Here is a 13,490-nt window from a genome sequence, read left to right as displayed (position 1 = left end):
CTAAGACCACACAAGGAAGTAGGCAACAATCATTCCCTCATCTACCTACATGTCTTTTATTGTTGTTTAGCTGTGTCTGACTGATTTATATATTTCTCATACTCTGCATGCTTTTATGTTTTGTGCCTCTGACATGGATGTTTTTTTAGTGTCTAACAGTGCAGCATAATCTTGTAACAATGCAGCATAACATTGTAATCTTATATTCTGTTTTTATGTTTACTTTGTAACATCTGCCCTGGGACTATGAAAAATAGCCTCTTGGCTAACTGGTGCATTTACAGCAATGTTTTTATTAATGTGCACTGTCCCTTATCAAATAAACCAATAAATAAACAACGTGGCGTGTTATAAATTGACAGTATTGAGATGGGGATGTATAGGGAGAGGGGGAATCTGAACTATTTAAAAAATGTTGACCAAGAGATTAGCAGTTATTTTTTCAATAGAGGTAGGTGGTGGATATTAGACAGTCTAAACTGCAAAGCTACTTTCATGTCTCAATAGGCAAATATATAAATTCAAACAAAACAAATGTGTAACATCACTCACTCCCGGTCACAGTCAGCTATGGAGCGCTTTGATGCAAGTTTACATACATGCAAAAAATAGGAATATTCCTGAGGTTTTTAATAGCTTGTCACGTGTGTAGGCCCAGTTTTTACAAGTCTGGATATTGAGCGCCACCAAGTGGTCAAAAATAATGTACACTTTTGTTGATGTCATAGACTAAAACAGAGTAAAGCAGACCGTTCATTTGCACATCATTTTGGAAACAAAGTTTTAAAACGAAAGTACTCTCACAGTATCCAATGAAATAAAAATAAATAAAATATATATAACAGACACTTGTGTTAGTTTCAGTTTGTTTTGCTGCTCTGATGAAAAGGAAGATTAAAATATGATGTAATGATTACCTCAACTCTTAACAATCCCACTTTGTTGTGATGATAAAAACACAACTTCAACCTATACGCTCGTGAAGTTGTGTTTTTTATCCTCACAACAACTGTTACAACATTTTAAAATGCAAAACTTGTGTTTTGCATGTACTCTCACGTGGCCCCCTTGGTTTCGTAAACCTAAATGCATTGTTGACATGGCAACCGCTGACCCAAACACACAGAGATTACGTAATGCTATAACGTAGACATCTAACTAACTGTATTAAACATTTTAAAGTAAATGCAAGGCTTATTGGTCATGATAAAGGGCTCAGAAGACTTTAAAAAATGCTTTCAAAGAAAATTATTACTTTGGGGAACAGACTTCTGATCTTTACGAATTAACAAAAAAACAAGCAAATAAACTCAAAGATGTAAATTCAAACCGTTAATCTAAGTCCATATATATATAAATGAACTCAAAGCATATGTCAGAAATGATGTTTCCCCCCACAGAGGTGTTTTCCATCCTTTACTGCGACGCCATGACTTCTAATCTGAGTCCCGGACAAATGAGAAAGAGAGTTTTTTAGAGTTCGAGAACAAGATGGCTGTCCTGGGGCAAGAAAAGTATCTTTCTTTTTCCACATTAAAAACGGCATTTTAATGCGACCATCGGCGCCATGTAAATAGCTCATTAGGTAAATAACTGTAATAGCTCATTAGGCAACAACTTTAAACGCTTTAAAGGCATCGCTTTATAACGGAGGACATCGTTTTTTGAGACGGAATTGAAAGATCGGAAAGTTTTCTTAACGGGTTGTTGAGAGTCAAAAGTAACGTTACTTAACGCTGGCTATTAGGAGCATGGTTTAAATGTATCGATTGTGACTTTTACATACAACGTAACCTTTAATGTTATGTAGGTTAGTTATTTGTCTAACTTTTCCAATCTGTCTGCTTCTGTTTTTTTAGGCGTTTAACGTTTAGTATCTCTAAATGATGTTTCAGCCGTTGTAAACATTTATCCGAAGTTTTAGCGCTTTTTACATAACGGTTAACTTTTTCCTCACATGCGCCACACACGCTAGATAAAGAAAAAAAAAACCTAAGTGGACCATGACTTCATCCCGAGTCAGACCGCAGCAGCTACCGCAGAGCCAGACTGACAGGTCCCCGCACAGACTCGACCCAAGCGAAGGGATAGAGATGGAGAACATCCAGCATCAAGATCTGGGTCTCGGAGGAGTGATAGGCACCCCGTCCCCTCCGTCGAGACAAGCGTGGAGTCGGGATAACCCGGGGTTTGAGCCCGAGGATGAGATCATGGAAGCCGACTGGCCTCCAGCGAGTCCCGGGAGGAGGTCGGTGTCCACGGCCTCCAGCAGCAGCTGCAGCAGCGGACTGGGCAGCTACACCGGAGCGGGCAGCAGCACCCAGATCCCCCGAGGAGGACTCTACCCGACCCCGACTGTGGATGCCCGACAGCAGGACAGGCATGACCACCGCAGCTGTATGAAGCAGATACTCCAGAGGATCAGAAGTTAGTCACTTTACTTTATGCTTTATAAAACTTCATAGAATAGTGTGTATAAGTATATCATAATGGATGAATATAATAATAACATACAGCCATCAAACCAGAATAACATAGGTCAAACAAATTCCACTAATATAAGATAACAAATAATTGTAAAGATATCATTTAAGTACAATCAAGTGAGAACAGACATAAGCTCTTTCATCAAAGTGTCCCAAGTGTTTTTTTTTTCATAAATTACAACCTATTTTCTGAGGTTTCATATTTATATACGTATGCATCCCTAGTGTAGCATGCACTTCTGCTCTTTCTAGCCCCATAGCTGAGTCTATAGACAATACTGTAAGTTTTACATCCATATTTATGTACTCATGTCTCCCTATATACTGTACAGTTCACGTTCATGTTGAATTTTTTTTCTTTGCAGTTCTGTGGGGCACAGAGCTGATGGAGGACAGTGACAGCAGTCGAGAGAGGTACCTCAGGAACGTGCTGAGGGAGATGATTACATACATCACATTCCTCATCACTATTTGTATCTGTAAGTAAATAAGGCTATAAAGGTTGGTTGGCATAGCCTACCTTCCAGTCTTAAACTGTGTCCAAATTCCACTCTTTATACTAATTCTATCTTTGTCTATTGTGTGTAGTTGGTAGTGTGTTTACACTGGAAATATTGCAAAAGTAGGTATTCTCAAAACAGTTAGCGTGCATATTAAATCAGCTTGATTTTGAAAGTGGCAAAATATTTTAAGAAATTGTTCATGGTGATGAACAGGAAGATCTCAGTATATCCAAAAACAACGTATTAACCAGTATGTCACTCTGCACCCATTACATAATTTCCTGTGAGTTCAAGACAGTAGGATTTATGTATAGAAACTGAAAAAAGTATACTATAAAAATGAATAACATACAGTATACACACACTGGGCATTGGATGTGGTGTAAACATAGCTTCAGATTGTTTAAGGATCATGCCACCAATTATGTGGAACATTTTGGTGACATATCTACAAAGTAAAATATAAAGTAGTGCCCTAAAAGTTAGTCCAGGACTGAAGCAAATTGACAGTTGATCCAAGTGACTCAGAGAAAGCACATATCCCGGCCTGGTCACCTTTCTTGTAGCTGAAAAGTTATTTTCCAAGCTCACGCTTAATGTTTTTGACAGCTGAAAATCGGAACTCTGACACTCTTCAGGGGACTTAGATTTCAACAAGCATAAATTTGAATGGCGCATTTTGAGATGGTAAAAAAGGTAATGGAAATCCCAAATTTAAGATGTGTGGGATGAGAAAACTTGTGGTTACGTTTCTCTACTCTTTTTTTTTTGCCAAACTATGGTTTAGGGTGGATCAGGAAATGATTTTTTGGCAGTCTAGATTGAGGCACATTCTGCCAAGTAGAGCTTGACTATTAAACATAGTTTCCAGAGCTGCTCCCTGATGATTACTGAATGCTACAGAGAATAGCAATGCATAGGTGAAACTAAACTTAAAAAGTTTAACTTAACGTTGAGTTTTTTTGTTTTTGTTTCTTCAAGTGTTTGCATCGTCTTACCAGATGTAAAGAGCACATTGATATACACAGAAAGCATTCACTCTGTTAATTCTTCTCTTTGTATTCTGCAATGTAACAAGGGCTTGTAATGCAGCTTGTGCTAATAGGAATAGAACTTTCAGTAATGGTTATGTTATATTGTGATTTGCTCTGCAGTGACCTATGGGATGGTGAGTGCCAACATGTACTACTATACCAAAGTCATGTCTCAGCTTTTTTTGGACACACCGCTGTCTGCCCGGGACCCTTCCTCTTTTAGAAGCCTCTCAACCATGGACGATTTCTGGAAGGTAAAATGCAAAAGTTTTGTAAATTCAAATGTCTTCTATTTTAGATATCATTTGTATAATTGTTACAAACAGCTAGCCTGGTTCTGCTCAAAGACACCATCACCCAATTAGTGAGCTTTAGAGGTGCTGGTAGGGGGATTTTGTTACTTTCAGACAGAACCAGACAAGTGGTTTGCACCTGATTTCAGTCTATGCTAAGCTAAGTTTGTCCTGGCTGTAGCTTTATATTTACTGTACAGATGTGCGAGTCGTATCAAACCTCTAATGTGACTTGCAGCAAGAAAGTGAATTAGTGAATTTCCAAAAAAATGTCTAAGTACTCCATGAGTACTTAGACATTTTCCACAAACTCCACGTTTTAGTCTTCAGAACTTTATCAGGGCATAATAATGACTACAAATAGAACACATTGGTGCTTTTTCATATGAGCACACATGCAGGTGACACAGTTACATACAGATACATTCCAGTGAAAATTCATATCAGAAGTAAAACAAGTGAAAAAAATATTGCTCTAGCATTGGAAAAAGGTGCAGCACCTGTAACACATTAGTAAAGTTTGACTGTAGTCAGATTATAGCAAAATCCTTGTGCACATTATGTATATATGAAAAATCACCAACTGTGAACTATCAGAAGCTGAGCTATGAACAAAACACATTTGTTTCTTGATTTTTAATAATAAAGTTCACAATCTGTACTGTAGAAAGGTTGATATGACCTGGTATTTTTGGTAATAAATAACCTCAATAATATACCTTCAAGGTATCTCTCATTTCTGAATGCCTCAGTCTGGCCTCTTCTGTGTCCTAATGCTGACCACTCCTACACTTACAGTTCACAGAGGGACCTTTCCTCAATGGCATGTACTGGGAGGTGTGGTACAACAACAAGAGCCTGCCAGAGAATCAGAGTCTCATCTACTATGAGAACCTCCTCCTTGGGGTGCCACGGCTCCGGCAAGTCAAAGTCCGAAACGAGTCCTGCTCCATCCACGAAGATCTGAGGGACGAGATTCTGGACTGCTACAACATGTACACCCCAACCAACGAGGAGACGACCTCCTTTGGACCCAAGAACGGAACAGCGTAAGTCCATGCATTTAATTTGATATCGTTCGATTATATTATATTATCAGTTTTACAAGGAGGCTAGATCTGTAACAAATGTCTACATCCTAAATCTTGTCTTTCGGTTGTCTCTTAGGTGGGTGTATACAGCAGAGAGTGACATGAACGGTAGCGGTTATGTGGGCCAGATATCTAAATATGGAGGTGGAGGATACTACCAAGACCTGTCTCGTACTAAAGAGGAGTCAGCAACCCAACTGCAGTTTCTCAAAGACCAGCTGTGGTTGGACAGAGGCACCAGAGCGGTGTTTCTCGACTTCTCTGTCTACAATGGGAACATCAACCTTTTCTGCATCGCCAGGTGGGAATCTTCAACCACATATCTATTTACAATGTTATCTCTAGGTTTCAGATTTATTGACGTGGTATGGAATACAAAGAACATACAGTACAATAATGACAGAACAATGGCTCCCAGTAGTTATGACATGCAACAAAAAATATTTTATCAGATGCAAAACATTCTTCAAATAGGTATCTAATTTTACATCTAACATTTGGTTTATCAAATATTTCTGTTTGATAACTGACTTAAATAATTAATTAATTACCAAAATTTCTGTCAAATTTCTGTCAGTTGACTCAAAAAGTATTCAATAGCCATTTCAGCCTGAAAAGGGAAGAAAATGAATACTTGACCCTTGATCAATTTTGATTTACATACCTGTGCTTTATTTTTTAAATGTATGCATTTGTCAGGCTGTTGGTGGAGTTTCCTGCTACTGGCGGAGTGGTGACCTCCTGGCAGTTCCAAACAGTGCGACTGATACGATATGTGTCCAGCTGGGACTACTTTGTGGGTCTGTGTGAGGTGGCATTCTGTCTGTTCATCCTCTACTACATGGTGGAGGAAGTGCTGGAGATCCACATCCACCGCTTGCATTACTTCAAGAGCCTGTGGAACTGTCTGGATGTTCTCATTGTCGTGGTGTGTATCATAGTTATTCAAGTCATTTCATAATAATTTTAGCCAGACTGACTGAGTTTGTTGTTTTCTCCATCTGCTCTTTCTTCAGTTGAGTGTCGTTGCGATTATTATGAACATAACCAGAACAGCCATGGTTGGCAACCGTCTGAAAGGCCTGTTGGAGAACCACACTGCTCACCCTAGTTTTGAGCCTTTGGCCAACCTGCAGATCCAGTTCAACAACATGGCTGCAGTCATCGTCTTTTTTTCCTGGGTCAAGGTGCAAATACTTTCCCTTTGGTTCATAATCAGTCCTAAACCACCAGTGAAAGAACCTGAATACTGTACTGTCGATTAATAATTTCTCACATTCTTGTAGCTTTTTAAGTTCATCAACTTCAATAAGACCATGAGCCAGCTGTCCGGCACCATGTCTCGCTGTGCCAAGGACCTTGTGGGTTTTGCCATCATGTTCTTCATCATCTTCCTGGCGTATGCTCAACTAGCCTACCTGGTGTTTGGAACCCAAGTCAACGATTTCAGCACTTTCCAAGCCAGCATGTATGTAATTCAAAGTTAACTCCACACATGTACAAAACATCTGAAACAACTGTTGTTTTCCTGTTGTTAAAAAATGTTGTTTCTGTTTGTGTAGATTTACCCAGTTCCGTATCATTCTGGGAGACTTTGAGTTCTCAGAAATAGAGGAAGCAAATCCAGTGCTTGGACCCATCTACTATACAACCTTTGTCTTCTTCATTTTCTTTATCCTCATGGTGAGTTTGGTGTAGTCACCTGTTGTGTTGAAGTTTGTTCATGTTGTTTGCATACATCCCCTCCCTCACTAACACAAGAACGCCTGTTCTCATCCTTTCTGTATAGAACATGTTCCTGGCCATCATCAATGACACATACTCTGAGGTGAAGGCTGACATGTCCCAGCAGAGGTCTGAAATGGAAATGACTGATCTCCTTAAGAAGGTATATTGAACTACATGTATCATTCTTTTTGGCTTGGCAGATTAAATCCGTTAAATCAACAGTAGCAGCCATGGCAATGGCAGAACTGCTCCAGAAGTTACTCCAAATATCGCAATTTTTGGGTCTGGTTGTATCTACTAACAATTACAGATATTGGAAAAATGTTATTAGAATATGTATTATAAAAGAAAGAGAATATTAGAACATGTCACGGTTTCCTCCAGGAAGTGGAGTCGTTTCCCTGAAGCTTGATATATCTAATAAAACGGAAATAATTTCTTCTGATGTGAGTCAAGCCTCAAGCTGACTACAGGAAACCCTGAATGTTTCAGGTAGCACACCAGAATGGTACCAAAGATTGTCATCTTCTCTCTCAGGGCTGTAACAAAGCTTTGATGAAGTTGAGACTCAAGAAGACGGCAGTAGACGACATCTCCGACAGTTTACGTCAGGCCGGGGGCAAACTCAACTTTAATGAACTCCGCCAGGATCTTAAAGGGTGAAGAAAACTTCAGATACTGCTAAAAGCTATGAACATATGATATTATTTTAATACAACGTGTCCTGAGAGTGTTTTGATTGTTTTCTTTCCTCAGAAAGGGCCACACAGACGCAGAGATTCAGGCCATCTTTGCCAAGTATGATCACGATGGCGACCAGGAGCTGACGGAGCATGAACACCAGCAGATGAGAGACGACCTGGAGAAAGAGAGAGTGAGTGACGATGCCAACAGCGACACATGGAAAAACACAACACACCTGCATGTATGTGGTAATTTACGCTCAGCCAAAACAACACTGCGGATGTTCAGTGTGTCTCTGCTCGCTTGCCAGGAGGACTTGGATCTGGAACGCAATTCGCTGACTAGACCCAGCAGCGGGCGGAGCTTTCCTCGTACACAGGACGACTCGGAGGAGGACGATGATGAGGATAGCGGCCACAGCTCTCGCCGCCGCGGCAGCAGCTCGGGGGGTGTCTCCTATGAAGAGTTTCAAGTGTACAGAGCTTTTACTATTATACCATAACTTACATGCAGGTTAATGATGAATGAATGCTGAACTATTACTGATGAATAATAGAAATAATGGCATCAGTTTGAAAACATTATGTGTTTATCTTCGAGGTATAGCCCTACCGATACTAGATTCTTTATTTAACCAATATTGATATTTGAGTTTAAAAGGTCTGATGATAATATATTATATCATATATATTATATTCTTTTATTTCCTTTTCAAACATAAACACATTTTGAGAAGGATTCCCACTGAGCTGGAAATTGAACAGCCTATACTTTACAAATATAAACTTGTCAGTGCTTCCATGGTAGTCAAACTATGTAACAGAGATTTAATTTTTTTTAAATTACCTCAAATGTCCTGTATCCGTGATTCCATGTTGCTTATGGGCAATACTGTTGGCTCTACTTTGAGGTCCCCTCTTAGTCAAAACATCCCTGTTCATGTAATATTATAAAGGGAACTAACGTCTCTCTGTTTCTCAGGCTGGTGAGACGTGTGGACAGAATGGAGCATTCAATCGGCAGCATAGTGTCCAAAATAGATGCTGTGATCGTGAAGTTGGAAACCATGGAGAGAGCTGTACTCAAAAGGAGAGATGTGCTGGGCAGACTGCTGGACGGAGTCATGGAGGTGAGATACATGAATCTTGCTCCGTATCTGCTGGATCTGTTAATGGGCAACTGATTACTAGTTAGCAATATCAACTTAAAAGGTGATGTCCGTGGTTTGTTTACACTTTACAGCTTGTTTTTGCTGCCCCCAAGTGGCTGAACAATCCGTTACTGTAGGTTTAAGTAACTGGGTTACAGACACCTTTCTGCAATGACTTCTTAAATGAATTACAAGACACAGTTTCTGTAATCGAGGAAAAGCAAAACCTGATTTCCTCATCTTGATTTATCCTGGAGAAAGCTGATTTCTTTATAAATCTTACATCATTAATACAATTAACATAAATAAGCCATGTACCATAATTAAGTTGGGCGTCGGCGAGAAATGTGAATACTGTTCTGCTGCATGAACTGTATGTGCAGATCTACATTAATCCAGTTACAACAGTGCACATTGTCAGATATCTTATGTGACCTGGTTTCTTATGTGCATGTAAACAAGCCATACAACTTAATCCATTGTTGTCTGTCAGGATGAGCGTCTGGGACGGGACACAGACGTCCACAGTGAGCTGATGGAGAGGCTAGTGAGGGAGGAACTGGAGCGCTGCGAGTCTGACGATATGGTCTCACAGGTCAGCCACCCACAGCCTGTCACTCCTGTCGGCCCCCGGCCCCGCCCGTCCTCTTCCCTGTCCACCGACGGCCTCGACATGAACACAAACGGGAGCGGCCATGTGTGAGGACCAGGGCCCAGTGAAGAATATTCCACTCTGGCAAAAAAAAACCTCTATACTGGAAATATCCCTGCAGTGGTATAAGTAACCATGATAATATTTCATGAGGTATTACAAAGGAAGTGACAAAATCAAACGCACTTTACCTCCAATACTTTAATGCACTGAAAGTGAGTGAGGTTCTCCTGTGAGACATCTAAATGTATTCACTAAAGCTATTATCAAGTATTACTTTAACAGGATGCTGAAAGGAAACATACAGATGTGGAAAGAGGTTGAAGAATAACAAAGGATTTACAGTACAGTGTTACATCACAGTATTAGATACAGTATTGGATATAATACACCAGCCTGCAACCATACTCAGTTAGTATTCCATGAGAAATATGCTCACCTGCTTTTGATTACTGTATCCACACATCTTAGCATTTACACAAATACCAAAAATGCATTTGTTAATTATGCTGATTATTGTTTTCATAATTTTAATACACAGTAGGTACAAGTGTGGCACATTCTGTCATATTTACTTATCCTCTGTACATCAATTAAGCTTCAAATTAAATAGCTTATCATTTTATGATACATATTGTAACTTAAAACAAACTTCGATTTGGAGTGCATCTAGTGTTCATGGGAAACCCATGCATTTATTATTTTTCTCTGTGCCTTACATTTTTTACAATCTATTTCTTTTTGTAATCTGTTATGCCAAATAAAGTGTTATTAAAATATACATTTGTTTAAGTTGTTGCAGTTTCTCTGACTTGGATTACGATTCATTTTAAGTGACAAGAAAACAACCATAAACCAAATTTTATAAAAAATGTTTTTCCTTTTAAAAAATGTTAACATTATTTATACCACATGCTTTATATATTAAGGATAAGGTACTCATAAATGACAACATTAGATTATAGTAGTGCCAAATCAATATTGTTCTTTGATTTTTTTCAGACTACATCTGCAGTTTATTGAATGAAAATGTTGTTTGATGTTATGATCACATTTCCATTCTTGCATATGCTAATTTATGCCCCAAGATAACGATAACTAATAATGCAACAATTAAAATATGACTAAATGTACACCAGAGGAATCCGTTGGAAAATGTGACCTGGTTATGTACAAATACTGTACTAAACGATTAAAGTATTCAGTAACACTTTATTTTATGGATGATTCCCTAATAATCTGGAACTAATTAAGAAAGAAATGCAGACAATATGTTCTTATTTCAGTTACTATACTTAACTGCAGTGAGTTTGTAATTAGCTATTGATTTCCTTGAAAGCAGCTTCATTTAAATCAAGGAAAATGTCTATTCATTATTCATGTATTATTGTAAACATTATTCTTTAAGTTGAATTGCATGTTAACTTGTAATTAAATATTACATTTGTGCATATTCAGCTGACCTGCTGTGCACTGACTTAAATGCTTCAGGTTACACTTGCAGTTAATTGGAATCAACTGATTTGAACTGTACCAATAAACACTGTAATACTACCAAATGATATAGTTCTTTCTGAAAAACTTCCTTGGAAATTATTAGGAAATTACCGACCTATAAAATAAAGCGTTGGCAAGTATTCAACAAACAATCACATACATTCAACAGAATAACTGTAGGTCAACATTAAAACACACTGCACTGAAACCCCAACCAAAGAACAATGTCACATAAAAATGTTTATACATGTTCTCGAAAAAGCTGTATTGTAATATAAATGGGTGGTAATTTTATTATAGCTGGTGATTTTAATGAAACAAAGCTCAGATCTGTTTTACCTAGATTCCACCAGCATTTCCACATCAACAAACATTCCTAGCAGCTACAAAGCACTCCCCCGCTCCGACTTTGGACAATCAGACCATATTTCCCTGCTTCTGCTGCCTACCTACACTCCCAGCTGAATAAACGAGCCAAACCATCAGAAAACAAACTGTTTAATTGATGACAGATGAAGATACAGACTGTACAGACTGGCACATGTTCAGGGATGCCGTCACCCAGGAGAACAACATCAATCTTAAGGAATATACATCCACAGTGACATCACATATCAGCAAATGTGTTGATGATGTGGTGATCACAAAGACAATAAAATCTGTCCCCAAGCAGAAAGCCTTGATGAATGGAGAGGTGAGGACAGTATCCAGAGCCCAAAAAGCTGCTTTTTGATCAGGTGACAACGAAGCATAAAGCATCGCCGGGAACAAGATTGAAATCCGGCATCAAAGAGGCAAAGCGGAGGCGTCAAGAGAACCTCAACACCAACAACACTAAAGATATTTGGCAGGTGATCCACAATGTTACAGGTTACAAAAGCAGTAGCACCCCCATCATGTGTGAGGTCTTTTATGCTCGCTTTGATCTCCTCAACAAAGAGTCAGCTGTCAAGTGTGCCCCGCCTACAAAGGACCGGCCACTGTCAGTATCCACAGTAGATGTGAGGGAAAACCCTGATGAGAGTCAATATGAGTAAATCTGCTGGGCCTGATAACATCCCTGGTGGTGTACTAAGAACATGTGACAACCAGGCCATCACTGACATTTTCAACATATCACTGCCATAGGAGAGTGTTCCCACCTGCTTCAAGAGACCCACCATCATCCCAGCCAGCCTGGACCCTTTACCAGTTTGCTTTCAGAGGCAGCAGATCCACAGAGGATGCTGTCTCCACTGCTCTCCACTCGGCCCTCACTCATCTTGAAAATAACAACACCTACGTCAGAATGATGTTTGCTGATTTCAGCTCAGCATTCAAGACAATCTCCCCCATGGAACAGGTACACTTAGCACTCTAAGCTTGAGTACCTCAATCATCACTGGTTGTTGGTCTTCCTTACAAACAGACCCCAGGCCGATCGGATTGGCAGTCACACCTCCTCCCCTCTTGTATTGAACACCGGAGCTTCTCTGGGCTCTGTGCCCAGCCCCCCTCCTGTCCACGCTGTACAACCACAAGAGAGAACTCTGTTGTGAAGTTTTGAAAATTACATTACCGTATTCGGCCAACAACGATAACACTTCATATAGAGAGGAAATCAACAATCTTGCAGAGTGATGCTCAGACACAACCTACTGCTCAGTGTCAGTATAACAAAGGAGCTGATTTTAGAAAAAAAGGATACAAAGACACACACCCCTGCTACATCAGTGGAGCTGAGGTGGAGCAAGTGAGCAGTTTTAAGTTCCTGGCATCAAAAACATCCTGACATGACCATCACATTTCTCCATTCTGGTGAAAGAACATACAAAATGTCCAATGTTAAGGAAAGTTAAAAAGGCAGAATTCCTTTGCTAAATTATTGTTAACTTTTACAGAGGAGCAATGGAAAGCATATAGACTGACTGGACACATTACAAACTGGCATGGGATCTGCACAGCCCAGGATGGGAGGGCTCCACAGTGGGTGATTAAAACCGCCCAGAACATCATTTACCGAACATTATTGTTGACAAGAGGTGCCTGCAATACCTTAAAGGATATTGACAATACCAAGCCCAGCCACGACCCGTTCACCCTGCTGCCGCAATATAGAAGTATCAGCTGCTGTACCACCAGACTTCAGAGCGGCTTCATTCCTCAGGCTGAGAGACTCCTAAACTCCACCTATAATGTAGCTTTGCATTTTTGTGTCTTTTTATGTAGCAGAATAGGGACTACATACTGCATTCCATTGCGCAACCCTGTGTTGCACAATGACAATAAATGAAACCTCGAAATGTTAAATGTAGGCTATATATAGAAATTTTCTTTGGAACAATAGAAAAGGTTAACATATACAATCTATGAGATGCAATCTCCACAATCAG

At 39.6% G+C, this 13,490-nt stretch overlaps 1 protein-coding gene across 3 annotated transcripts; it reads left to right on the top strand.

Moving 5' to 3' along the window:
* Positions 1-1,458: 1,458 nt before the first annotated feature.
* pkd2 (polycystic kidney disease 2) lies at positions 1,459-10,402 on the top strand. 3 transcript variants are annotated; one of them, XM_068727362.1, is made up of 16 exons: positions 1,460-1,585; positions 1,976-2,427; positions 2,852-2,965; positions 4,144-4,277; positions 5,115-5,365; positions 5,484-5,708; positions 6,107-6,335; positions 6,424-6,594; positions 6,694-6,875; positions 6,970-7,090; positions 7,197-7,295; positions 7,673-7,794; positions 7,892-8,009; positions 8,130-8,293; positions 8,801-8,948; positions 9,463-10,402. In XM_068727362.1, the coding sequence occupies exons 2-16, from the start codon at positions 2,004-2,006 to the stop codon at positions 9,670-9,672; spliced, it is 2,712 nt and encodes a 903-aa protein (XP_068583463.1). In that variant the 5' UTR covers positions 1,460-1,585; positions 1,976-2,003; the 3' UTR covers positions 9,673-10,402. The 3 variants fall into 3 exon arrangements, with proteins under 3 accessions (XP_068583464.1, XP_068583463.1, XP_068583462.1); XM_068727363.1 differs by having other exon boundaries at positions 1,459-2,427; positions 8,133-8,293; XM_068727361.1 differs by having other exon boundaries at positions 1,460-2,427.
* The last annotated feature ends 3,088 nt before the right edge of the window (positions 10,403-13,490 follow it).

Source organism: Cebidichthys violaceus, unplaced genomic scaffold (assembly GCF_023349555.1).
Source record: "Cebidichthys violaceus isolate CVI_PGR_0920_01 unplaced genomic scaffold, fCebVio1.0.p SCAF_4, whole genome shotgun sequence".
Taxonomy (NCBI): domain Eukaryota; kingdom Metazoa; phylum Chordata; class Actinopteri; order Perciformes; family Stichaeidae; genus Cebidichthys; species Cebidichthys violaceus.
Note: the sequence above shows the minus strand (reverse complement) of the source record. Positions and strands in the feature narration are given on the sequence as shown.